Genomic DNA, 27043 nt, shown 5'->3' on the forward strand with positions numbered 1-27043 from the left:
ATTTAGATTTATCAGTCCATGCTGGTTGCCCGGGCAGGAAGAACTGCTAGCTTACTAACGCTGCTAGGTGGAGGCCCCCAGGAGCATCCTAAAGATGCTTCGGCCCCTGTGGGCCCTGAGCAGGCAGACATGCTTCCAGTGGCCCAGATCTCGTCTTCCTGGCAATGGCACCTCCAACTGGTGAGTCTCTTTAGCACCGGGCAGTAAGGTGCATTTGGAAATTCAGCGAAGATTCTGGAATGCCTTTACAAATGCCTTGCTACCCAGCTTCCTGGTCCAACCTGGTTGTTGTTCTCAGACGATTCTCCTAAAACAGCTTTTAATCATATTTAATGTTCTCCTTTAAAAAGATTGGCATCTAAATGCAAAGTGGTATCCTGGATCGGATCCTGGAATAGAAAAAGGACATTAGTGGAAAAACTAGTGGACTCTATATCAAGCCTGGAGTTTAGTAAATAGTAATATACCAGTGTCAACTTCTTAGTTTTGACAAATGTAGCATACAATGCAAGATGTTAGCATCAGGGGAAACTGAGTGAGGCATATATGGAAACGCTCTGTACTATCTTTACAATTTTTCTGTAAATCTAAAATTATTCCAAAATGGTCACCTGGCTGACTCAGTCAGTAGAGCATGGTGACTCTTGATCTCGGGGTTGTGGGTTCAAGCCCCACATTGGGCGTAGAGTTTATTTTTAAAAAAATTATTCCAAAATAAAAGTTTATTTAAAAAAGGTTGGTGCCTCTTACAAAATGATGACCAGGCTCTTCTTTAACTGGGTTTTTGGGATCCTCCAACCTTATCTTCTACTCTGTGAAAGAATCCTCTGTTCTAGCTACATGGTTTTACTCACTGTCCTCTGAACAAAGTTTGTGCTCCCTTCAGCAATGTACCTCGCTGGACTGAGAAACTGCCAAGAAATCGTCATGGTCCTTAACTGCAAATAGAAGGCAGTTACTATGGACCTAATGAAGCTCAGGCTTCAAGGTTGTCATTTGCAAGGTTCCAGAGTGCCCGGCATGGCTATTGGGAGAATGTGATCCCCCTGTAACTCCTCCTGCCACACGAAGTTCCTCACCGACCTGAGACTCTGGTAGGTATATCTTAGTTGCAGTCTCAGCCACATGCCTTGGACACGCCAAGTAGTAGCTGCAAGGAAATCTGAGAGAGACGGTATCTGACTTTTCTTTTTTTTTTTTTTTAATTTTTTATTTTATGATAGTCAGAGAGAGAGAGAGAGAGGCAGAGACATAGGCAGAGGGAGAAGCAGGCTCCATGCACCGGGAGCCCGACGTGGGATTCGATCCCAGGTCTCCAGGATCGCGCCCTGGACCAAAGGCAGGTGCCAAAACGCTGTGCCACCCAGGGATCCCAGTATCTGACTTTTCATCTTCACCGTGAGAGGCTGGCTCTGCCTCCCACCACAGTGAGAAAGTCCCCGAACATGGGAAGAGGATCCATTCACTGGTTCCCCACAACTTGGCAGATGTTCACTACAGGTGGGTTTTCTAGAGCCTGAGCTTACACTGGGCACAGCGGTCCCAAGTGACACTTGTGAAATCAACTTAGTCTGGCTTGGAGGATGCTTGGTACAGACCATGCTCCTGCATTTGATTCGTTAGACCAGGATCAAAGGGACTTCATCTCCCGAGAACACTTGAATGAAAACCTTTACAGTGGAAAGGGCCCATGTGCATGTCTTTGGGAGCAGCAATGGAAGAGAGTAGTACGGGGGAGGTGGCAGCCTCATCTGAAGCTGAGGGTATTCCCCAGGCAAGAGAACACCATCGTGGGAGAAGGCCTGTGTTCTCTGCATCCATCGTGGCCCCATCACCCCTACCCCTACTGCAGCTAGAAAACTGGGGGCGTCTGACTCCTCCCTCTCACTCATCCTCAATATCTGGGTGATCATTGGGAGCTAGCAATTCCCCCTAATGTTTCTCAGCTCTGTCTTATCAGCAAGCACCCTCTTCAGGAAACTGGTCTAGATGCCCTGCCTGTGTGCTTCTGTTGCATGGATCTTAAGGTTTCCCCTGCCACCATAGCATTAAAATGGTCCATTTCCTCGTCTCTTTATTAGATCACAGAATGCATCCTATCTGTCTTTGTATCTTCAGGGCCTGGCACATAGGAATGCACAGCTCAATCACTATTAAACCAAAGGAAAGAAGGAAGAAGGGGAGAAGAGAAGTAGGCTGAGCTTGTGAAGAGTCCCTGAACTAAGCAATGAAATATCCCCATATTCCAATCCCTTTATGCTGCTAGCAAAATACTACATCTCACCAGGTGCCAGACCAGCTCTCTGCCAGGCTCTGAGCAGCCTCTCCAGCATGAATGGTACAAGTCAAAGAGCTCTTTGAGTCTGCTCTCAGATCCCTCCCGTCAGGTGATCCTGGGGCCACTGGGGACCATGCAGGGCCCCATGAGGAGGAAATTGCAGAAGACAGAAGAGGCCCCAGGCCCTAACTGGATAAAACTTCCCCAGATTGCCCTCCTCAGACTTCTTCTACAGAAAAGAGATACAAACCTAAGTCACTGTTATTTGGGGTTTTATCATTGTATATAGCTGAACGGATAATCCAGTGGCTCTAAGCTTGCTGTGACATTCTCTCTTGCCTTCTCTGGGGCCCTGCTCGCAGGGCAGGCAAGTGTCAGAAACCTTGCAACTAGAAACCCCGGAGAATGTTACCTGGCGCTGGTAACCCCTCACAGGGGATAGATGGTTCCTGGGTCCCCACTCCAGCACACGGGAAGGATGAGGAAAGGGGGTGGAGAGAAGCTGTGTTACCCTGGGCAAGTTATCAGGCCTCTCTACTCCTTAGGTCCCTTGCTGTGAAAACAAGATGATCTTCAAAAGTTCTTATAGCCTCAAGTTCATAATATTTGCCTTATGAATGAAAAAGTAGCATGGAAGAGATGGAGGGCTTGGGCTTAGGCATCACACCTGGGGTCCAGTCCCAGTTGGGCCACTAACTGGCTCTGCAACTCTGACAAGTTCCTGAACCTCTCTGAGTCTCAACTTTAAGTCCAAAAGTGAAACTATCTTTGATCCCACTTCATAGGGCTGTTCCAGGATTAGAAATACTGTAGACAAATGTTTGGGCACAGAGTAGCCACTTGGTAAGTGGAGCTGGTAGGTCTGTGTGGGTGGAAAGTCCTTCAGAGAGTCTAGCTAGCTGAGCCTTGGGCAGTGAGGTGAGGAACATGATGGGAGGCAGAATGGTGAGGACAGACCCAGCAGCTAAGCAGTTGGGCAAAGGAAGGATTATGTGTGGTGTGAAGAGTGGGTACAGTGTGGTCCCAAATGGGGAGAGATGACGTGTCCCTAAGCGTGATGCAAGACAGACGGTAACAGGTGCTGCTTCCAGCTAAGGGAACTGTGGTGGGTTACAGAGCACGGGAGCTGGGCACTCCAAGAGGAGGGTCTGTAGAACAGAAGCTGGGATGACAATGACTGTGGAGTTAACGCCATGGACCAAAGCAAGGAGCTAGGAATGTGTCCTGTGCGTCCTGGGGGTGGGGAGGGCAACTGTGGATGCGGAATGCTCATGTACTTTAAGTAGAGTGCTCGGGCCCCTCTTCTCTGCAAGGCAACGACAGCACAGGCCAGCGAGCCATTGCCGCACACACTGCCTCCTACCAGCCTCCCCTCAGCACCTCTGCGTGTCTGTGAGGCCAGAGCCAGGAGGCCTGGGTCAGGAACGAGCCTCTGAGGTCCTCCGAGAGGCCTGGCAGGGGTGCTGATACAGGACTCTTGTTCAGAAGGTAAAGGGCTTGGAGAGCAAGCAAGCAGGCATTCACTGCAGCTTCCTTCCCGCCTGGCGGCTGGCTGTGTGCCCTGAACTTGACCTCAGATGACCCGTGTGTTCCCTTCCTGGAAACGGTTCCATTGCCAGAAGCAGTTGAGCTTTGGCTTTGGCTTTCTTTCTCCTTCAGAGCAGCGACTTGCCTCAGCTGAGACTGGCTCTGCGGTGAAAGTCTTCCCACTACCTGAGCAAGACCTTGCTTTCCTCTCTGTCACCTGCCAGTGGGTGTCTTGAAATCCTTGTATGAAAAAGTGAGTTTTGTTTCAGGCATTGTCCTTGCTAACAATACCTGATTAGTTGTTTTGTGGATTGGGTGGGCATGAAAAATAATTCCAAAAATGCTTGGATTTGTCACTGATTAGTGTTGCCTTTGGAAACTAAATTCAGTATTACCCCAGTGAGAGAAAGGAACTGCAACATTTTCTCTTTAGTCAAATATATATATATATATATATATATATATATATATATATATATATATATATATGTCTACCTACCACACTTACCAAAGAAAGGGACTAATTTCTAATCAGCATACAAACTAGAATTTATTAATCCCAAATAGGCTACTTCGGTACAATGTCTTTTCAGACTTACTTTGGAGCCAGTCTATGGGTCCCAGTAGAAAGCAGGGCTCTGTTCATCATTCAACAGGAATATGTTGAGATATGGGTCCCAGGCACCGTGTCGGACGCTGGGAGTAAACTGGGTAGCAAGGCAGGCATACTTAATGAATGACCTCTTCACTTAAAAAAAAATGTATGTCTTATCTAGGTTTGAATACCATCTTAATCATTACATTTGGGGTTTTTAAAAAAGATTTTATTTATTTATTCATGAGAGAGAGAGAGAGAGAAAGAGAGAGAGGCAGAGACACAGGCAGAGAGAGAAGCAGGCTCCATGCAGGGAGCCCAACATGGGACTTGATCCTGAGTCTCCAGGATCACGCCCTGAGCTGAAGGCAGACAGTTAACCACTGAGCCATCCAGGCATCCATCAAATTCATGGTTAGGATGCCTGGGTGGCTCAGCGGTTGAGCATTTGCCTTCGGCCCAGGGCGTGATCCTGGGGACCCGGGATCAAGTCCCATGTCGGGCTCCCTGCATGGAGCCTGCTTCTCCCGCTGCGTGTGTCTCTGCCTCTCTCTCTCTGTGTCTCTCATGAATAAATAAATAAAATCTTTAAAACAAAATTGGTTCTGAAAGATATTTTCGACTGTTTTCTAAAATTAAGCTCCTCTTCAAAGGATAGAGAATGAATTCACTGATTGAAACTACCCAGAAAAGAAATGTAGCTTAGACAAAGGCAATCTCAAAAGAGGAATTCCCAAGACATTTTAAGCAGTGGTCACAACCTCCCAAGGAGATGGTTAAGTAAGAACATGTCTTTGGAAGCAGAATGTATTTAAAATGCAAAGGCACATTTTCATGACAACAACGTTTGGGCTTCTGGAAACCAGCCACCTCTCAAAGCAAGATGACCAAATGGTCTGAACAGCTCAGATCTATTGGCTGCTATCCACTGGCCATGAGCCCTCAGGCTAGGACTGTCCTGGGCATCCACATCTGACAGCACCTGCCTACAGAATCTCCAAATCAAGTCAAATTACAAGACTGACAGAGCTTAGAAACAAACCTGCTTATTTGCATGGGTTCTTGTGTTGCCAAGGATATTTCATTGATCAAAGATAATTGTTATCATCTGAGTTTCCAGGTTCTAACAAAGAACTCATTCTATATGATTTCTATTTCACACAGACCTTTCTCATTTATCCTCTCCTGGAAGCCATGCCCCAACTCTTGCAGTAGGCATTAAATATTCCCATTTTACGAACAAACTAAGGTTCGGTTACATGGCTTCCCTGAATCACACAGCTACAGAGGATCACTCACTGATGAAGCCTGAAATCAGGTCTTGTAGTTCCTCCACCACCAGACAGCAGCCTAAACTTCTGCTGGAAAGTGAGATGGCTTGGGCAAGCGGCTGTTCCCAGCCCGGCAGCACATTAGACCACACCCAAGTGTGGCTAGATGTTGCCAAGCACATGAGGCTTGGGGTCCCCACCCAGATCCATTCAAACATAATTTCTGGGTGTGGGGCCTGGGCACCAGTATTCCTAGAGTTCTCCAGGTGGCTGCAATGTGCAAAGCTGCAATCATTCTGTTGGTAATCAGGATTTGCTTCCTTCTTTCTCAAGGAACTGCTTTCCGTTTGTCTTTTTTCAAAAATAATTTTTTATTTCTCAATTATAGGAATAATACTTATTTGTAGAAATTTTAGAAGAAAGGTATGAAGAAGAAAACAAAAATCATCAGGAGATCCATTGTTAATGTTGTGATGTATTCTCTTCCAATCTTTGCATAATTACTTACAAAGTTTTGATAATATAATACATCCTAATTATTTTCTTTCAATTTCATATTTCGTAAATGTTTTCCAATGTTGTCAAATATTTTTCAAAAATACTTTAATATTAAAACATAAAAGGCATATTTAAGATGTATTTATTTATTTTAGAGAGCTGGGGCAGGGGTAGAGGGAGAGAGAGTTGTAAGCAGACTCAAAACAGCCCGGAGCCCACCACAGCGCTTGAACTCATGACCCTAAGATCAGGACCTGAGCTTAAACCAAGAGTAGATCGCTTCACTGACTGAGCCACCCAGGTGCCCCAAAACATAGGAGATTTTTGAAGATATGGTTGACTTTAATAATAATTAACATTGGGCAGCTGGGTGGCTCAGTCAGTTAAGTGTCTGCATTTGGCTCAGGTCATGATCCCAGGGTCTCAGGATCGAGTCCCACATCTGGTTCCCCATGGGGAGTCTGCTTATCCCTATGCCTGTGTCTCTGCCTCTCTCTCTATCTCTCATAAATAAAATAAAATTCATGTTTTATTGTGGTCCGAAATAGCCAAGTGACAGGTGGATGTGGGTCATGGCCCTAGTCATGTCTCCATTAGGACACCCCTAAAGAATGGCAAGAAGACGGAGGCATCAGCTCAGCTCATGCTCCCTGGCTCCGCAGATGAATAGTACAGTGTTGGCAATACAGACTACCTCCCCAGGAACGATGCCAGACTGACCTCGGATGACTCAATCCATTAGCGCAGGTGTTCCCAAGAACGCCTCTCCTACTCCATAGAAAAAGACTGCATCCTTTAAAAAAAAATCTCTAGCCCATTTATCCTGAAAGACTTCAAAAGCAGAGCTTCTCAGTTTGTAGGGTGCCTAGGAATCACCTGGAAGTCTTGCTAGGAGGCACATATTGATTCAGCAGCTCTGGGGCCCACTGGGTTCTACACCCCTACAAACCCTCAGCTGTCCTGATGCCCTAGGTCCACAGATCATACTTGGAGTGGCAAGAGTTTGAAACTTCTTTTCCTGATTGGCTGCAGGATGATGGCCCAGGCACTTGGCCTTTTCAATTCTAAGGCTCTGGTTGGAACAAGTGGATCCAGGGGGTCTGAATCCAAGGCAATGTGATCCATGTCTATGAAGAAGGAGGCTGCAGGGTGAGGGCAGGGAGGTAAGCAGGAGTGAGAACCGGGTAGCCACTAGAAGGCTGAGAGAGGGCACCAGTTCAGGATGGTTTAGAGTGGAGGTGGCAGGCCCTAGGGCTGCTTGAATGTGTAGGGAAGGATGTGTTTGGAGAACTGCTGTCTCCAGCTGGGGAGACTGAGGAGGGGCTCCTGCTCAGTGCCGAGTCTCATCCTGGGCACCTGCACATCATTACCTCCATTCTCTTAAGTAATACATAATATCCTCACTGATTATTGTATAAATTTTAATTCTGGTTGTCATGGCTACATATGGTTAAAATACTGTAAGACCCTTTCTCCCTGAAGGGGGAAGAGGAACCAAGGGATCGGATGGAATGGAAAGAGGGGACCTGGGGATACCTGGGTGGCTCAGCGGTTTAGCTCCTGCCTTCAGCCCAGGGCGTGATCCTGGAGACCCGGGATCGAGTCCCACGTCAGGCTCCCTGCATGAAGCCTGCTTCTCCCTCTGCCTGTGTCTTTGCCTCTCTCTCTGTGCCTCTCATGAATAAATAAATAAATAAAATCTTTAAAAAAAAAAAAAAGGAAAGAGGGGACCATTTGAGTCCCTACTACACACCAATGTCCGAGATAGAACATTGCCATAGCGAGGCTCATTTGATTCTCTGCAAAGGAATCTGCAAAGGAGGTAGCCTAAGTAGCATTTTGACAGATGGGAAGGAGGCTGGGAGAGGGGAATTACCTCGCCCACAGTCACAAACCAGTACGCAGAGGAGCTGGAAATGGAGCCCAGGCACCCAGAGGGAGCATCTCAATTTTGGGGGAAAGGGAAGAGTGTGTGGGGGGAGGGGGATGCACAATGGCCAAGTGGAGTGATGGGATCTGGTAGGGGCTCTGAGGATTGGTTTGCCTGCCCTACACAGTTCCTGCAAATGGGGTTTGACTCTCACCCATAAAGGATATGGGGAAGTGGAACCTCAAGAATGAAAGGGATTGAAATCAAGTTCAGATCTCAGATGCAAGCTGAGCAAGCAAGCTCCTGCTGAGTAGAGATGGAATGTGAGCAGCATATGAAAACAAGGTCATGGGACAAACAGGTTAAAGTTGAAGCCATCTAGTAGGGACACTTGACTCTTTAGAAAGCCCTTGTACTGCTCTGGCTGAATTCTTAAGATTTAAAGCTCAGGAATTTCATGATTTTTATACTACACGTTATTTTCTGTGCTTTCCTCTCCCCAATTCTCCACTTTATGTTTCACATGTTCCTTTTAATTTTGTTTTTTAAAAAAGATTTTATTTATTAGAGAGAGAGAGCACAAGCAGGAGGAGGGGCAGGGGCAGAGGGAGAGGGAGAAGCAAGTTCCTCATAGAGCAGAGAGCCAAAAGTGGGGCTCAATCCCAGGACCCCAGGATCATGACCTGAGCAGAAGGCAGATGCCCAAACCTACAGAGCTACAGGCACCCCTATCAGTTAAGTTCCTTTTAGAAAGGCTGACTTTGTGGTGCCTTGGTGGCTCTGTGAGTTAAGCATTCAACTCTTGATTTCAGCTCAGATCGTGATCTGCAGGTTGTGAGATTGAACCCTGCACAGGGGCTTAACATTCTCTCTCTCCCTCTCTCTCTACCCCTCTCCCTCTGCTTGACCTTTCTCTCTCTCTCTCTCTCAAACAACAACAATGACAACAACAAAAGGCTGACCTTGTTGGAGGATTTGATGTTCAACTACTAGGTAAATCATAGGATCGTGGTCCAGCCAGTTTCACCCCAGAACCTCAGGTCTCCATATATGCTGCTTCTTGGGTCTTGTTGGGGATGTCTCATATGCACCTTAAATGGACATGTCCTTGGTGACCTCATTCAGCCACCTGATCTTCCTCTGGTTCTACCATCTACCCTATTGTTCTTCCAGAAACCTCCTCCATATACCCTCATGTAATTGATCCCTACCCTGTTGATATGGCTCCCTAAATCTCTCTCTAGTACTTTTCTCCCTCCCCACCTCACAACTGTAATGGAGACCACCATCATTTTTTTTCTCACCTGGGTTCCTATAACAACCTTCCTGCTGGTTTCTCTGCCTTCATGCTGAGACTCCAATACATTCCCGGTACCACAGCAAGCCCTGAGCAAGATGTGGTCTCTTTCTGCAGCATAGTAAACGTGACAGACCTAGACACTCTTAACAATGTACTCTTAAGAATGTGATGGGCAGGTTCAGTCTTGAGAGACCATCAAAGGCTTCCTGAGTTGTCACCTGAGTTTAGCCAGGAAGGATGAGTGGGAGTGAATGGCGAGAAGGCAGGAAATGCTTCTGTCATAGCTTTAGAACTTTCCTCTTAAGCAGACAGGCCCCTGGTGACACATATGCCCCGAGTCCTTTCCTCTGCTGGATACTCAATTTACAAATTAATTTCTACTGAGCTTGCCCCACTGCCACTCATCTTTGCCATCATACTTCCCTCAGCTCAGATTTCTTTTGCCTGGGTCTAAATATCTGAATCTTCTCTAGTGGGAGAAACGACAACCCAATAGAATGGGAATCTCAAATACATGTCCTCAGGAGGGAGAAGCACTCATGAAATGGGTGGAACTGATTGCACTTATGCCTCCGGTACCCACATCCACCTCACCTGCTGACACTATTCCCTATGTGTTATTAGCACTGTTAACCAAATACGTTTGCTTCTCCAGGTTCATGGAAGCATTGCTCCTACTACACTTCCTTGCCACCTTGTGACTTGCTAGTGAAATTAGAGTGGAAATGACATGAATTATTCCTAGGTCAAAACTTTGAGAATTAGTGCTTGGTTTGCCTCATCCTCATTTCCTGCCTTCAGGGTTGAGGAGGCAACATGTCCAGTTGGAGCTGCCTGTGTCGCCATGGACAACAGAGCTGCTGCTGACCCCCAATGGACATATTTCACGATTGAGAAGTAAACTTTTGGTCAAACCACTGAGACCTGGGGATAGTTTGTTATTACAGCAAAACCTAACTGATCCTGTTATATCTGGTCAAATCAAGGTGTGAGTGGGGGACACCAAAGCCTTTATCCCTCTTGGGTATTCAGCAACCTGAGTCTTGAAGTCCATCAAAGTTCCCACCCTCCTGCCCAAGGAGGGTTGGAAGATTTCCATCATGGTTGGAAGATTTCCCTTAGGTTGGAAGATTTCCCATTATGGTGGGGACCTTGCATTCTCCTTCTAAGTTATATAGTCATTTTGATTCACTCTAAATTCAAAATAAAGTCACAGAAATAAAACATGAAAGCTTTTGCTGAGCTACTCAAAAATGTAGTCTAGATACCCTACACATGTCCTAGTAACCAATGCATGTCCAAAAGGAATCTACTGATGAATCTCCCTTTCCCCATGAGCAAAATGTCAGCTTCTGCCCCCTATCAGCCCTGACCCTGGTAGGCAAATTTCAGAGGTCCTAGATTGTAGGCCCATTTGTGCCACCTGGTAGTAAGTGACCTTGGACACATTACCTCTCAGAATCCCAGTTCCTTTATCTGTAAAATGGTGATAATAATAAAAGCCATGTCACCGAAAGAAAAGGAAAGTAACATTTGCACTTGCCGTATTATCACTCTGCAGACAGAACGATAATAATGTATGTGGAAGTGCTTTGAAAAGGGAAAGCTCTATGCAAACATTAGCTGATAATATTTTTAACCAATACATGACCAGAGAAGAAACACATCCCCAATCAAACTTCCCAATGCCTTCAATCTTTAAAACCAAGCCCAGGCGTGCACATGGGTGTGTATTTACATTTCTGGAAAACGTTCCATAGTACAAAGCCCCTTCAAACAGGGCAAACTGCTTATTAGCTAAAGAGAAGGAGCAGGGTCGAGCATCTCAGAGGACGTTAGTCACATGCGATCATTTGCAGGTTCCGCAAACAACCAGCAGTGTTGATTCCACGAAGTGACTTCCAGAAGAACCACACGGGCACATCCAACACAACTTCCTGTGCTCTTGGCCGGGTGCTGAATCAACCGCAATTCCTCAGTGGAGCTGGAAGTCAGCCCCACCTCCATCCCCAACCAGGGAAACGCCCCCTGCCAACCCTGCAGTGCCTGCAGTCCACTGGGCTTGTTTCCTTCGCAACGGGATTTCCCTTTCTAACCCTTGGGGCAGCTGCGGCAGCCAGGTCCTGACCTCACCCGAGCAGTGGCCTAAAAAGGCTCAGTCGTCCGTCGCTGGGGGTGGAGCCCGCCACGCCAATTAATAAAAGGAGCGTCTCTAGGTCTACCTCCTCTAAGCGCCTCGGGCCTGATCCTGGCCGCTGCCTGGGTGCTGAACTTGCTTCTCGACCGCTTCCAAAAGTCCAGTGCTTCTCAAACTTCAGCGGGCATCACCCGAAGGGCTTGTTAAAACTCAGCGCTGGGCCCCACCCCGTTTCTGCTTGAGTAGGTTTAGGGTGGGGCCCGAGAGTTTGCATTTCTAACAAGTTCCCAGGTGTCGGTGATGCTGCGCCTGGGGACCAGTGTTAGCGAACCACTGCCTCTAGCTTAATGCTGCTGCTGCCAGACAGAGCCGCTCGCTGGGCACCACCACCGTCCCAGCTGTTCCAACTCGAGTGGTGTGTGAGGAAGGAGTAACCCGGCAGCGCGGGAGGCTGCAGACCCAAGAAGGCCCACTGGAAAAAACCCTTGGAAGCCTGTGGGTCTTTGGTGTCACTGGGATATGTCATTGATCAGGTTCTACTGACCTCCTTTCTTCATTCGACACATATTGATCGAGTGCTAGGTCTAGGATTACAAAGGTGAAAAGACAAGGTTCCGGCCCTCCAGGAGCTCATAGTAATGGGGAGGGAAATGTGCAAACAATTACAATGCTGATAAGATAACTGTTGCAAAGGGAGGGTGCATTAAACTTGGGGGGGGGGGCGGGAGAGGTGAGGCTCTGGAATCCGAGGGTCTGGAAGAAGTTTTATGGAAGGACTGGCATTTATGCTGAGACTTGCAGGATAAGTGGGAATTTGGCAGGTAGGAGGAGTAGCTGGAAGCGGGAAGGGGGTGGTGAAGTGGGAAGGGGTTTCCCTAGGTACAAGGAATGAGCAGATGAGACTGCCGAAGTTCGGGGTTCCAGAGGGAGAAGCAGTTGGGAAAAACACAGGCAGGTGTCGGGCTGGGCCTGGTTTCCCTCCCACCTCTCTGGCTGCTCCTTCTCAGTCTCTTTGGCTGGCCCCTTGTCAGCTGCTGTCCCTCAGGAGCTGGTGTTCCCTGGGCCTCTGTCCTGGCTGCCTTTGCCTCTCATTCTGCATGTCCACTACCAATGCGCTCCTCCACACCTGGGGCCTCACTTAGACTGTGCTTTGCAATGGGGCCCATGTGTGTTTCCAGCCCAGGCTTCACCTCCTCAATTCTACATGGATGGCTCTATAACTCTCTCCTCCTGCACTCTGTCTTGGTGAATGGTACCAGCATCCACCTAGCTAGCTAAGCCAGAGGATTTTTTTTTAAGATTTTATTTATTTATTCATGAGAGATACACAGAGAAAGACAGAGACATAGGCAGAGGGAGACGCAGGCTCCCTGTGGGAAGCCTGATGTGGGACTTGATCCCACGACCCTGGGATCTCAACGTGATCAGAAGGCAGATGCTCAACCACTGAGTCACCTAAGTGTCCCCAAGTCAGAGGATTCTGTGAAACAACCCCCTCATAGGTAGCTGGTGGAAACTACTTTGGCACAGTAAATTGCTCTGAATACAGAAGGAAAGGTGCCGGCCTTAAATTCTGAATCTACCATTTACTAGCTGAGTGACCTTGGGCAAGTTACTTAATCTTTCTGTTTATCTGTAAAATGAGTTTAATGATACCACCTACTTCACTTGGTTGTTCTACGGATACGGATATGACAATAGCTGTTCTCATTTATTATGCCCTATGAAGAAAAAAAGAAGGAACTGATTTGAGGTAGCATTGTCCCAAAAGCCCTTGGCCAAGTACTTGGATTCTCTCAGAGATGGTACCTTGTCCAAGGTCACTCTGCTAATAAATACCACAGTGGGGTCTGGAACCCAGAATTCGCTGTCCCTAAGCCACATTCTTCACCCCATTGTCATACTAGATTGTGTAACAAACAGGGAAATGCTTATGGTATAATGTTAAGTGAAAAGAGGGCCACAAATTGCAGAGTGCATACAATCATGTTATTAAAAAAAAAAAAAGAGGCAACTAATCTACAAATAGAAAAGGCTAGAAGGAAATATAGCATATGGTTAAATGTGGTTGTATTTGGGTGATGTTTGTCTTCTAATTCTCTGTGTATTCTACATTTTCTCTAATATGTGTAACTTTTATTAAAATGAAATTATTTAAAACATAGACAACTTCAAGTCCACAACCTGTTCTTCTGTTTGATTGAAAATTACACCAAGTATCTCTTTTCAGTTCTAGACTTACTTCCCTGAACAGAAACTCTTTAGTCCTCTCAAACACCCGGGTAGGAACTAGGTCTTGCAGCCACGTCCCCCACCCACCCACCCACCCACCCACAGCTGACAACCTGGCCAGTGGTGCAGCCTGTCAGAAAAAGGCCTGCGAGGAGGGAAGTTCCAGGCAGAACCCCGGCTTTTCCTCCAGTCTAGGGCTTTCTGGACAGCGCTACTTGAGATCGGTTACTTTTTTTGTTTCTTCTAAATAGCCCGCCGAATGCTCTTTTTCCAGTTCTGGCTGAGTTGTTAGCTTCAGCGGGTCGGGGATGATTGCCAGGCACCTGGCTCCCTGAGCACCGCCCAAACTGGTCAGGCCAGTCCGCCCCATGGTTGTTTCTGCCAGGACTTGCCCGCGCGCGAGTGTGTGTGTGTGTGTGTGTGTGTGTGTGTGTGTTAGAGACCCACCCTTCTCCCCAGCAACCCAGGTAGGTGGAAGGCAGCTGCGGGCACCAGCCTGGCAGTCAGGCCAGATGGGTGGAGCTGAACTAATATAACCTGGAATTTCAACTTGGCCTGAACAACAGGTGAGGGGAAAAAAAAAAAAAAAAAAAAAAAGCAGCAGCGAGAACGGGCAGTTTGGCAACTTGGAAATATTCTTGTGCCTTGCTCCTTGTCCTTTGCCTGGAAAATAGCCCAGGGTGACTTTCCAAAGTGTCTGCACTGGCTAATGGGGCTTGGCTGCGCCGCGGCCCCCTTGGAGGCTCCCCGAGCCCCTCCTGAACGCTGTCCTCCGCGTTACCCTCCGCGACGCGCCCGTTCCCCCTCCTCTGGGAGGCAGGGCGGGGGTATCGGATTAGTCTTTGTTTTCGACGCGAAAGAGCCGAGCGCGGCGCGGGGGAGGCTCGCGATGGCACGGCCCTGGGGTCCGCCTGAATAGGGCGCTCGGCCGTGGCCCTTGCGAGGGTGCCCCGCGGCCGGCCCGCAGCCTCTGCCCCCGGTGCCCCCTCCTTGCCGGCCAGGCTGACTCGGTACGCAAACGCGCGATGTCCCCCATTGTCCTGCCTCGGAATCGGCGAGCGGCAGCCGGGAGAGGGGGGTCAGTCGGGCCCGGGGCTCGGGGCTCCCGGGGGCTCCGGGCCGCCGCGCATCGCTCGGGCCCGCAGGGAGCGGCAGGAAGCGGGGACACCGGGGCCGGCGCGGCCGCGGGCCTAGGCTGGGAGGTCCGCGTGCCCCACCCCGCGCGGCCCGCCTCGCCCGCCGGGGCTGCAGAGGCGCCGGAGGGCCGGGGCCGCTGGCCCGAGGCGGGCAGCCGGGTCCCGGGAGGGCGGCGCGGGCGTGGGGAGGTCCTGCAGGTGCAAAGGCGCGGCGGCCGGGCCGGGCCCTGCCGCCCCCCGCTCGCCGGCCGCCTGCTCCGTGCCCTCCCCCCGCGGGAACTCCCCCCGCGCGCAGCCCCGGGCCCGGCGGAGGGGGCGGCGGGGCCGGCGGGGCCGGCGGGGCTCGGCGGGGCCGCACGTGCGCGCCCTCCCGGGCGGGGGAGTCCCCGGGCGAGCACGTGCCGCGGCGCGCGGGGGGCGGGGAGTCCCGCGGACGCCTTCATTGCTGCTGCTGCTGCCGCCGCGGCCGCCGCTGCCTCTTCCTTCCTCCTGCGCCGTCCCCTCCTCGGCCCGGGCGGGGGGCTCCGCGCGCAGAGCTCGGCCGGGCCAGGCGCTCCGTGAGGCGGGCGCCCCAGGCGGCGGCGGCGGCGGCCGCGACGGTGGTGGCGGCGGCGGCGCGGGCCGGGAAACTTTGCCCCTTTGTGCGCTCCGCCCCGGAGGCGGCGGGCAGGTCGGTGCAGTCGGTGCCTTTCCGGCTCCGGGGTGGGGGAGGGGCGGCGGGGAGGCGTGGGGGGCCCGGCCGGGGCGGGGGAGGGGACGGCCCGGGGGCCGGCCGGGGGGCCGCTACTTTGTTGCGGGGGACGGGGCGTGGGTGCCACGGGTCACAGTGTAGCGGAGCCGGGCGGGGGCGGCGGGGCGGGGCGGGGGCTGCGGAGCCGCCGGAGCCGAGCGGCCGAGGCCCCAGAACAAAGGAGCCCGAGCGGCGGCGCGCGCGCGGCCCGGCCCGAGCTGGAGCGCGCCCCCTTCTCCGCGCCCCCTCGGCGGAGCGGGCGGCCCTCCCCGGGTCCGGCCGGCGGGCGGGGGGCGCGGCGGGGCGGCCGGCGTGGGCCACCGCGGGCGCGCCCCGGTCCAGGCCGCTTCCGTGCCGGGCGCTCGGGCAGCACCGCCGAGGGAAGCTCTGCGCAAACTTTATTTTGGAAGCTCTGCTCCCTTGGGGAGGCCCCGCGACCTCCAGTGAGGGGTGTGTGTGGGAATTTTGGTGAAACTCTCCCAAGCCCGTGGGGGTGGGGTAGAGGACAACTTGCTTAGAAATCTCACCTGGATCACCCCTTCAGATTCATCGGGCAGGTTCCCCCCGCCCCCGGCGGGCGCTTCTAGGCCTTCTGGCCCAGGCGGGGAGCGGGCGCTGGTGCGCCCTGCCAGAGGTTCTGGGCAGGACTTCATTTGAGCAAGCCCTTTCTCTTCCCCCATTTTCTCTTTTTCCAGAAGCAGGAAGAGGTAACATGTGAAAGTTGTCGCCGAGCCTCCAGTGATGCGCTTCCCCTTTTTCTGTCTCTGTTTTAGGCAGCGCTGCCTTCTCCATCATCCGGCCCCCCCCCACCCCCCCGCCCCCGGAGGAGAAGTACCAGGAGAAACTCCTCACCCTGCCCAGCCCCCACCACACACCCACCTGCTTACCTCATGCCTGGGTCCAGGGTGGGTGAGGGTGAAGAACCCACCCAGCCAAGATGATCCCTTCTCTGGGGACCGCCGCTGGCGTCCTGCCCCAGATCCTGGGCCCCAGCAGATGGGAGAGTGGCCCCCAACTGAGCCCTATCAGACTGCTTCAGAGGAGGTGAAGAGGCGCCCATCCTGGAGACTGGAGCTACCTGCCTTCACCCTTGTGCACTCTTGACTGTTTTAGGAAAGAAGGACCCAGTGGTGGCCTTGGCAGGCGGCGGGAGGCCGGACCGTGGCTCCGCTCCGGCACCTATGCCCCTACCTCTGGCAGCATCATGAGCCAGTTTCAGGTGCCCCTGGCAGTCCAGCCGGACCTGCCAGGCCTTTATGACTTCCCTCAGGGCCAGGTGATGGTAGGGGGTTTCCAGGGGCCTGGGCTCCCAATGGCTGGGAGTGAGCCCCAACTCCGAGGCGGTGGAGATGGGCGAAAGAAGCGAAAGCGGTGTGGTACTTGTGAGCCCTGCCGGCGGCTAGAAAACTGCGGGGCTTGTACCAGCTGCACCAACCGCCGCACGCACCAGATCTGCAAACTGCGCAAGTGTGAGGTGCTGAAGAAGAAAGTGGGGCTTCTCAAGGAGGTAAGCTGGCCCTGGCTTGGCTACCCCACCCTTTGCACCAAGGCGCTGTACTCACAGGGTCTTGTTAGAGACCATCAAGCCCGTTCTTTCGTTTGGATCCTTTTGGTCTTTGAATGGGGCCGTGGGTAGGAGCCGGCTTGCTTGCGCGCATTTGCCGGGCTGACAGTTTGTACGAGAGTGCCCAGGGGGCTGGGGTCTCCGGTTAGCACTCTCATCGCTGATGTTTGCATTTGATGCAGGACCTATCCAGCCTTGTTTCTAGGAGGGTTGTTTTTTTTTTTTTTTTTTTTTTTGTCCTGCTTGAAGCCTCAGATGTATTTCAAGGTCACACCAATGCTTGGGTGACATGGGGAATGATGGATTTGGAAAGGAAGATTTGGGGTGATGGTGTGGTTTTGTGCTGCCTTGATGGAATGGAATGTTTCGTTTCCTGAGCCTTTTTTTGGGTACCATCATTCTCAGAAAGAGGGCAGGAGAGCCCTTTGGAACTGGAAATTTAATGACAGTTCATGATTTGGGTTCCCCTACCGGACTGAGGTACTTCTGGAGGTCAAAGACTTTTCTTTATCTCTGTGTTCTCGGGACCTGGCTCGGTTCCTTGATGTGTAGTTGGCACTCGGAGACCGAGTGAAAGAATGAATGAATGCTGTGCCTTTGAGACACTGTCAGGCGCTGGGAAGAGTACTCCCTTTATTTGGAATAGGGGGACAGAGGGAGGAAAGGAGGAGTGGGGATGAGATGAGAGGGGGAAGTGGAGAGGTAGTGACCCTGCATTGGGTCTTTCCCATCTTTCCCTTCTATTCTGATGGCGGGCTGCCAGCACGAGGTTGGTGGCAGCCTCGATAGCCGAGAGTTGGCAGAAGTAGGGACGAGCGAAGTGGCGCAGCTTGGGAGGAGCGGTGTAGCAGCTGAGGTCTCTCCAGGCAGCGGAACCCGCGCTGGACAGAGCCGGAGGCCTGCGCTGTGTCTGCGGGGCGCCTGCGCTCTGCCACTGATTTGTCCAAGGGCTCAGACAGCTCGGGCCCCCTCTCTGGGCCTGTCTTCTCCCTGGGGAAATGGAGGGGTTGTGCTTGATGGCCTTTGAAGCCTTTTCCAGCGGGGCTGGGAGCTGCTGCGCTTCTGAGGGCTAGGGCACCTGTGGCTTCCCTGGGCTGGCGGCTGGCGCTCGGGATTTCCCTGACTGCTAAGCGCCCAGCTGTGCCGTGAGCGTGGTGGGGCTGTGGTCCTGTGGCCGAGAAGAAAGATGCAAGTGTTGGGGGCAGGGTGGTGGGTGTTGCTGGGATGTTTTTTTGCCCCCTTTTACCTTTTTTCTTGTCCATTCCTGGTGGAAGTTGCATATCGTGCATGGCCCAGGACCACAGACTCGGTGCTCTATTTCCCTGGTCTCTGGTTGGAGCAGACATCTGGATCATATGCACAGCTCCCCACCCTAGCCTGGGAGACAGTGTCCAGCTGCTGTATGTTGCGGGTGTTGTGGGGAGTTGGCATCCTGCTGGCCCAGGGCCCTTCGGTCATTTCTGAAAGGGCGGGGGAGTAGGGGTAGGCTTCACTCCTGGGCATGATGATATCTTGTGTGTTGGTGTAAGGAAGATGTGCCTAGACGACTTTTAAAGCTTGGTTCCACTGCTTGCTTCCTTCAGGCATTCACTCCCCTTCTCACCCCCTCAGTTTCACTCCATTTCTCCCATGATCAAACCGGAGGAGGAAGGGGGCCTAGCTTTCTAAGCTGGATATTCCTGGAACCAGCGGCCCTGGTGAACCATGTTTGAGCTTTTCTTATGGTGGTACCGATCCAGCATACCTTGGTGAAAGGGGCAGGGAGGGAGGCCAAGGTCCCGTCATCTTTGTACAGAAGCTGCTGGCCTGGGCTGTCGGGTAATCATGGTTAAGATACACGGATCTGGCTTGGCTGAGGCATAGAGACAGCCCTGCTGAGAGATCTATATATGCCTGTGGACCTCGCTGTGGCTGGCTGCCCCTCTAGGCCCCCAGGGTCTGTGGCTGGTGTCCCAAGGTGTCCCAGGACAGAAGGTCCACATACTGGTGTGTAGACCAGTGGTGGCCCACAACAAAGCTCTCCCAGTTTCTAGAGAAACAACGAAAAGGGGGCAATGGAGTGAACAAACTTTTTCTGACCTGCTTTAAGGATAGGTTCCTTTCTATTTGATGTTCAAAATGTGCTTTCTTTTACAAAATGAAGATGCTGATAGAAAGTAGACCTATTTTTTAAAAGTCTTGACTTGATAAAATACAAGATGGTAATTAGTATTTCTAGGTTTATGACTTTCTTTTTATTGGTCCATGAAAGCTGAAAGCAGGGGAACCACTGTCCAGGCTACGCTGCATTTAATGAATGTATCCCTGGAGTAGTCACAGAGCTGAGAAACGCCCAGAGAGGCTCTGTGATTGAGCTGGAGAACCAGCCCAGCATTTACCAGCCCCAAGAGGACTCCTGGGACCTTAACCATTAGATTTGAGCAGCTGTGTAGCAGACATCCTGGGATTGGGGAGGTTGGGAAAGGGGGAGACATGTTACTGGCATCTGAGGATTTTTTTTTTGACTCTGGAATAGAATTTTAGAGTTTGGCCCTGGTTTTTCAGGTGAGACAAGCACAGCATCCAGGAGTCTTTTGAGAACTAATCCATTTCCTTACATCCCTGCTCCTGGGCATTTCTTCTCCTAGGCACCTTTTTCTTCCATCCTGTCTCCACCTCCACCTGCTGCCTTTGAGCTGACAGCTGCTTTGTGTCATTCTTTAAGGGGGGAGCATTATCTTGGGTATCCCATCTTTCTTCCCTGCTCCTTATTCTGTTTTGCAGTGTGTGTCTATATGTGTGGAGGGGGAGGTGCTCTGGAGCCCCTTCACTCAGAAAAGAAGTTCAGCATTTTAAGACTAGAGATAGCTCCCAGGGATGCGTCCTCCCACCAGAGCCAGGTGATTGCTTCTCTGGGACCAGAAGTGAGGTAATCCACCTTGATGTGGTTCATTCTTGTACGTGGCAGGAAGGATTTAGATCCCAGGCTGATGTTCAAGGCTGTTAGTGTTCCTTCCCATTCTTTTTGCCTGAGTTCTGGCTTATAGCACAAGAAGATGCTTACTTAGTAAAGTAGGGTTTGGTGGGGGTAAGGACAAAGTAGGCCTCAGACCCCAGAGTAAGCACTGTGCTTCTTATTGTGTTGAGTATCAGTTTCTTGCTCATTCTCTCTCTCTCTCTCTTTTTTTTTTAAGATTTTATTTATTCATGAGAGACACAGAGAGGGGCAGAGACACAGGCAGAGGGAGAAGTAGGCTCCATGCAGGGAGCCTGATGTGGGACTCAATCTCGGGACTCCAGGATCATGCCTTGGGCTGAAGGCAGGCGCTAAACCGTTGAGCCACCCAGGGATCATCATCGTCATCCTCCTCCTCCTTTCTTCTTCTTTTCCTCCTCCTTTCTTCTTCTTCTCCTTCTTTCTTCTTCTGTAGGCTTCACATCCAGCATAGAGCCAAAAGCAGAGCTTGAACTCACGACTCAGATCATGACCTGAGCTGAGATCAAGAGTTGACACTTAACCAACTGAGCCACCCAGGTGCCTCTTGAGCATTGGTTTCTTATATGTCAGATGGAGTAATCCTTCTCTGCAGGGTTGTTGTGAGGATTAATGGCGATTAAAATATGCATAATGTTGGGCACATAGTAGTTGATCAATAGACAGGGACAAAACCTTCCTAGAAATCTAGAGAAGATGGTTGGGAGTGAACCCCAACTCTGAGGGGGTGAAGGGTGAAAGACAGTGTGGTATCTTCATGCCTAAACAATTATGCTTTAGTCTCTGAGTTGTAGTTGTGGAGATATAATACAGATTAAATATTTATCTCAAGACCTCTTCTAGCTTGTTCATAGAAGAACCAAGGAGCCAGACCAAAGGAGGGAGAAGTTTGCCAGCCTTTCTGCTGCTGGGAGGAAGCTAGACCCCCAGGAGCAAGGAGCTGCTGTGGTCCGGGGCCTGACAAATTGCTCATGGATGAAGGAAATAAACACCTGATAGGAAGAGTAGGAAAATAACTTTATGGAAAAAACAAACAAACAAACAAAAAGAACAAAACTTGCTTAGAAAAACACATGAGTAAGGTTGGGAGCTTGACTAAGAACATTGTGGGTGAAAAATGAAGATAAATGGGGGGGGAAATATATATAGTGTGAAAACACTGTCCAGCCCTCAGCCAAGTGGATTCAGTGGCTGAAACAGCTCTCTATGCCAGTTTTGAGACAAAATACCTCAGAATTGGAAATCTCCCAACAGTATCAGAATTCTTGCCTTGCCTGTCAGGAGTTCTGTGTTCCTGAAGACAGAGGCTGTGAGGAAGGGGTGCTTTAAGTTTGGCCCCAGTTCCCACCAGCAAAGGGAGAACTGACTGATAGGTAAAATAGAGGTGATGAGATTCTTTAGAGAAAGGAATCCCGTCTTAGCGTTCATGAAGCCAGAGTGAAAGACCGGGGCAAGGGGAGGCATTTACTACAGCCTTTAGAAATCGTTTTTCAGATGCAGTTTTTAACCCCATGGCCACATACTCTAAAAGGGAAGTTAGCCGGAGGAATAGGATTGCTCTTTAAAAAGGAAATGCTGACAGTACAGTCCTGAATGGTGCCCCAAGGAGGAAGGTGGTGGGACTCAGGGAGAACTGAACCATCTGTGTGGCTACAGGGTCTGCTGTGCAGTGAGGGCAGATGGTGGAAGACTGTGGGAGGGGGGTGCGTGTCACTGTAGGTAGATTCAGGAGTGGCCTGACCCCTGAAGAGGAGTGTCAGGAAGTCCAGAGGCCCGAATGTGCTGAGGCTGGTGGAAAATGCTCAAGACACAAACGTCTTTTATATATTCCCTGGGCAAGGATGAGAAGGAAGAGTAGTAGGTTTATAACTTTGGGCTTCATGACTGTGGATGGGGAACAGCCACTGAGGCCCTGTCCTTTTGGGAGGAGTGAGGGTGGGGAAGACCACAGTGTGAGTGCTTGGGAAAGGGGGCCAGCCAGCTGCCTCAACCTGAGTCTGAGCCATTTGCTGCCTATGGAACACCTTCACCTGTGCTCACAGAGTGACAATTGTTATGTGATGTTGATTGTTGAAAAGGGGACCAGAGACGGGCAAAAAGTCCAGGTTTTCAGAGAGATTTTGGAAATTATTAATGCATAAGCTTGATGTCAGTTTTTGACAGCTCTAGAGCAGATTGTTAAAAAGGTGGTTTGTGAGACTAGAAAGGCAAGTGGTGAGCTTTGGTGGGGGTGTGGTCCCTGTGGCTCTTTAAAGCAGCCCAGCCAGATTAATAGATCTGGATTTCTGCAAATAAATGGCATCTCCTGCAGCTTCTTGGACAGATCAGAGGGCCAGTTTTTTTTTTTTTTTTTTTTTTTTTATTTAAAATCATCCTGAAGAGAGGCTACTGGCGTAACTGCCCTGTTCAGTCTTTTTTTATCAACCATGGGGATCAGGGATTCCAACTTACAGTCCCCTGGGTTCCACTCCCAGGGATTCTGATTTAATTGGTCTGTGGTGAACCCAGTTGGGTTGGGGCTCCCCAGGTGTATCTAATGTGTAGTTAGAGTAGAAATTCTCTGAAGCAGATAAGACTGAGATGTTGGGCACTGACCTGGGCTCTTCTACTGCAGGTGGTTCACTTGCCCTGAGTTTTAGAGTAACTGAATGGTTCGTGACCAGATATCCTCCTTGCCTATCAGTGGACCAACAGCACTGGCGTTACCTGGGAGCTTGTTAGAAATGCAGAATCTAGGACCCTACCTAGGACATACTGAATCAGAATCTGTACCAGATTCCCAGGTGATTGGTATGTGCATGAGAGTTTGAGCAGTTGATCTTCAGCACTTGTATGACTGGGGAAAGGGGGTGGAGCTTGGAGAAGGGGATGAGAAGTAAGTCTTGATGAGCAGCTAGAGAATTCCTGCTGCCAACAAGAGTAAGGAAGATGACCCAGCCCCTCCCTCCTTCCTTCCCTTCCTTATTTGAGAGAGAGCATGCGAGTGCGCACCTGTGTGTACACAAACACACACCAGGTTGGGGGAGGGCAGAGGGAGAGAGAAACTTAAGCAGACTCCAAGCTGAGCATGGAGCCCAACAGACACAGGGTTCCATCTCACAACCCTGAAATCATGACCTGAGCACAAACCAAGAGTCGGGCTCTCAACCAACTTGAGCCACCTAGGTGCCCCCAACCCATTTCTTCACCCTGCAGATCAGAGAGACAAGAACCTCTTGAGATTTACTTTGGGCTTATTCTTACTCTTCTGGAGCCCATTACCTTCTTGAGTTATCAATAAAACCCCATAAGAACCTGGGGAACTTGTATGTGTGTGTGTGTTGAGAATGGTAAGGAAAGGGCTCTCAGAAGATGTCTGCTGGTAAGCAGCCTGGCTCAGGATCTTGGAGCACATGAGAGAGGAGTAGTTGGTGGTGTTGTGAAGAGGAGAGGTGTGTTTGTAGAACCTTGGGTCTTACGGGGAGGCTTGGAGACTTAGCGAAGAGAAGACAGGTGTACCATCTAACTAAGATGTTGGTAGGGAGTAGGTGTGTCAGATCTGTGGGTGGGGTTGGATGGTGAATGGTGATGGTGGAGGTGAGACTGGGGCAGTTTGGAGAAATGGACCCCAGCCAAACTTGATGGAATTTAGTTAGTAAATCCAGAGTCTTACACTTGTTTAAGAAAAGAAAAAGTAATGCAGAAGTAAGAATCCCTGGTTTCCTAGCAAGTAGGAAGAGCTGAAACTCAATGAGGGTTGTTGAGAGCTATCTCCAGATCTGTCAGAGTGATCATGGGCAGGGTAATTGAAGGAAATGGGTCTGTTCAGCTTGGACATGAAGAAAGCTAAGGTGAGTGTTCTGTGAAAGGAGTCAATGTCTATGCGTAGAGGAGTGTGCAGAACTTTTAGTAGTGGGTGGAAGTTTGTAAGCAGGGAGATTGAACCCATGTTAGAAAAAAGAATTGACTAGAGGCACCTGCTGGCTCAGTCGGTGAGCATGTACTCTTGCTCTCAGGGTTGTGAGTTCAAGCCCCACTTTGGGTATAAAGCTTATTTTAAAACAAGAAAAGAAAAAGAATCATCTAATATTTACAAGTATTAGACAAATGTACCAAAAATGAAGAGCCACAGTGGTTTAGCGCCTGCCTTTGGCCCAGGGTGTGATCCTGGAGTCCTGGGATCGAGTCTCGCATCTGGCTCCCTGCATGGAGCCTGCTTCTCCCTCTGCCTGTGTCTCTGCCTTTCTCTCTTTCTGTGTCTCTCATGAATAAATAAATAAAATCTTAAAAAAAAAAAAATGAAGAGCCAGCCCTGAGAGCGGGTGCCTCTCCTGTGCTTGCACGTGTCTGGGGATAGGCTGGGTGTTGACTGGTAGGGATGTTACGAGGACATTCTCTATTAGGTGGAGGCTTCCACGCTTGGTGTCTTCTGCTAAGACTGTAAAGTATAGCATCAGGCCTGTTTTCATATTAGACAATTACATTGCAGAAGAAATATCTCTTTTAGGCCATGAAAGATTTTGGTCAAGTTCTAGACAATTTTAGACCTAGACCTAATCTCCGACCTGCATTGGAATAGTGTCTCTGAACTTTCTGAAAATTTCTGCCAAATAATATGTGAAGGTGCGGAGGTATGTTTTCTCAGGGGAGAGGGCCCATGGTTTTCCGCGGAGTCTCAGTAGTATTCATGGCCTTCCGAAATTGAAGAAATATGCTCTGAGTTGTCCACTATGGTAGCCATTAGCCGTGGTGTGGCTTTTTAAATTAATTGAAATGAAATAAAACTAGATTCAGTAACTCAGTTGCACTAGCTACCTTTCAGTTGCTCGAAATCCACTTGTGGCTGGTGCCGTGTGTATGCGATAGTATAGATCCAGAACATTACCATTACTATGAGAAGCTCTTTTGAAGATGGAGTTTTCTTGTGTGATCTCTGAGCCCTCACTGAAACCTGTATCTGGGTTGGGAAATCATTGTTTCTGCTGGCTGCTCTCAGAAGGATATTTTGGATTGGGATCTCTGTCCCCACCCCAAGGTAAGTGGTGAAGGGTGTGGAAGGGACTAGTGCTTTCCTGGGTTCTAACACACCCTGAAGCTCATTGCTTCTCCTTGAAGGCAAGGGCTGTGTTTTAATTGCATGCTATGGGGAAAGAATAACAATAGGTGTGGCTCCGCACCCAAAGGCTGTCTCCAAAGCTCCCTAGGGGGAAGTGGCCTCTCCCACCCCCAGTCTTGACCAGCAGCCTTGGCTAACCCTGCCTGTGTTTATATCTAGCGCTGTTGTCTCCTCTTTGCCTTGGGCCTCTTATTCTGGAGAAGGCAGTGCGGGGACCCTACCAGTCAGAAGACCACATCAGGGGTCACAGGAGTTGTCACTAATTCCCTACTCCCTTCCTCATCCCTTCTTTATATACAGCTCCCTTGTGGATCCAAGGCAGGATGCTCAGGAAGGAGAGGGGTTAGAAAGGAAAGGCACTCCTTCATCTTCCTTGGGCCCAACTGTGGCCTGGCTGGCTCTTCCGGTGGGTGGGTGGGGGTCCTTCAGGGCTGCTGTAGGCCTCTCCCTGGGTGTGGTCATACAGGGCGGAGGCTGCTGGCACACCTGCAGTGGACACACCCCTCTGTGGCCTTGTCTTCTGTCATTTGCATAAGAAATCCGATAACCTAAGTTTTTATTAGTCTTGGAGGGAGGGAGAAAAGAAAGCTGGCAGTTTGGTTGCGGGGTGCCTGGCTGGCCTTCAGGTGACTGCAGGTCTGGGGGTTGCTCGCTTCTGTTGGGTTGCACAAGCTCTTCTTGCACTGCTGGCTCTGCCCTGTGTAAGTTCCAAGTCCAGTGTGCCCTACCTCCTCACACCCAGCCAGAGTCTGGACAGAATAGTGTACCTACTGCTGCTGGTAGAGCAGCAATTCTGGATTCTCCAAATGGAAGGGGAATTACATTGGGTAAAGTCATTTCAGGACACTTACCAGACTGCATGTGCCCCATAGGCCCCCACTGCTCCTAATTATTGCCAGAGGAAGCCTCAGGAAGGGATGTGGAGAGGCTGGATCAAAAGCAAATACCAAGGTACCAGACTAGAATCTATTCCACTTCTGAGCCACCCGTGTGGGAAGGACATGGAGTGACTCTCTCTTGCCTCTCTCTTGCCTCATCTTTTTCTCTTTATTGACTGCTCTGTTCTTTAAGGGTATGCATTCCTGCTACAGCAAGGTGTGGGGCATTGGGAAGACCTGGTGCTCGGACAAGGAGGAGAGGCACCTTCCTGGTATGTTTCCTTGGACCCAGGACCTGCAACGTCTCCTGTGCCCAGGGAGGGCCGTTCTTCTCTCTGGCATCGGCTTTAGTTTCCCAGAGCAGGACGTCATCTGCTCTGACTTGTAGACTTGCGAGTTGCCTTCCCAGCCTCACTCAGCGAGTCTCGCCTGGGACTGGCTGTGCGCAAGGCGCACTGGGCTCTGAGCCTCGGTGGGTGAAGAGGAGGCAGTGCTTATGCCGTCCTTAATGAGCTCACAGTCTGGGGAGGGAGACAAGCATGGAAACAAATAATTACAATACAGTCTGTCAGGGCTGTAAGGGAGGGACGCCTTGAGGGCAGAGACCAGCCTTACTCACCTTTGGGCCCAGTGGGGAAGGAAGGGCACATGTTCTGAGAGTTTTAATGTGGCCATATGTGAAGGATGAGGGGGCTTCCAGGAGGAAGGGGGCATCGTCCCTGAGCCTGAGGTGTGTGGAGATGCTTCCTGAATGCTCACGGCTGGTGGCAGGGGCTACCTGAGGGTATTCCCAGATCCTGCAGGTAAGACACTTTGTGTTCATTTCTCTTGGAAGTCTTCCACGGGTGCTTTCCCCAGCTTTTTAAACCACTCAGCATTCCTGTCCTACCTCTCAATGAGCTCTTCAGGTCTCCTGTTGTTTGCTTGGATCCTGGAACATTTGGTGACCCAGGCTGTT

At 50.5% G+C, this 27043-nt stretch overlaps 1 protein-coding gene and 1 long non-coding RNA gene across 3 annotated transcripts in view; one reads left to right on the forward strand and one right to left on the reverse strand.

Annotated features, from left to right (window-relative positions):
* LOC140601217 (uncharacterized) lies at positions 1-16958 on the reverse strand. Its single transcript, XR_012004262.1, has 3 exons — positions 16462-16958; positions 4405-4512; positions 1-389 (listed from the first exon to the last, which is right to left on the reverse strand). It is a non-coding gene; the product is annotated as an uncharacterized lncRNA (long non-coding RNA).
* The window catches only part of TET3 (tet methylcytosine dioxygenase 3), a 106494-nt gene continuing 95831 nt past the window's right edge, over positions 16381-27043 (forward strand). The window contains exon 1 of one of the 2 annotated variants that reach the window (XM_072769854.1): positions 16381-17081. In XM_072769854.1, the coding sequence (XP_072625955.1) occupies positions 16779-17081 (303 nt within the window). In that variant the 5' untranslated portion in view covers positions 16381-16778. Of the gene's footprint in view, positions 17082-26510; positions 26889-27043 lie in introns of those variants that run through there. The other variant, XM_072769856.1, reaches the window with a different exon arrangement.

Source organism: Canis lupus, chromosome 12 (assembly GCF_048164855.1).
Source record: "Canis lupus baileyi chromosome 12, mCanLup2.hap1, whole genome shotgun sequence".
Lineage (NCBI taxonomy): Eukaryota > Metazoa > Chordata > Mammalia > Carnivora > Canidae > Canis > Canis lupus.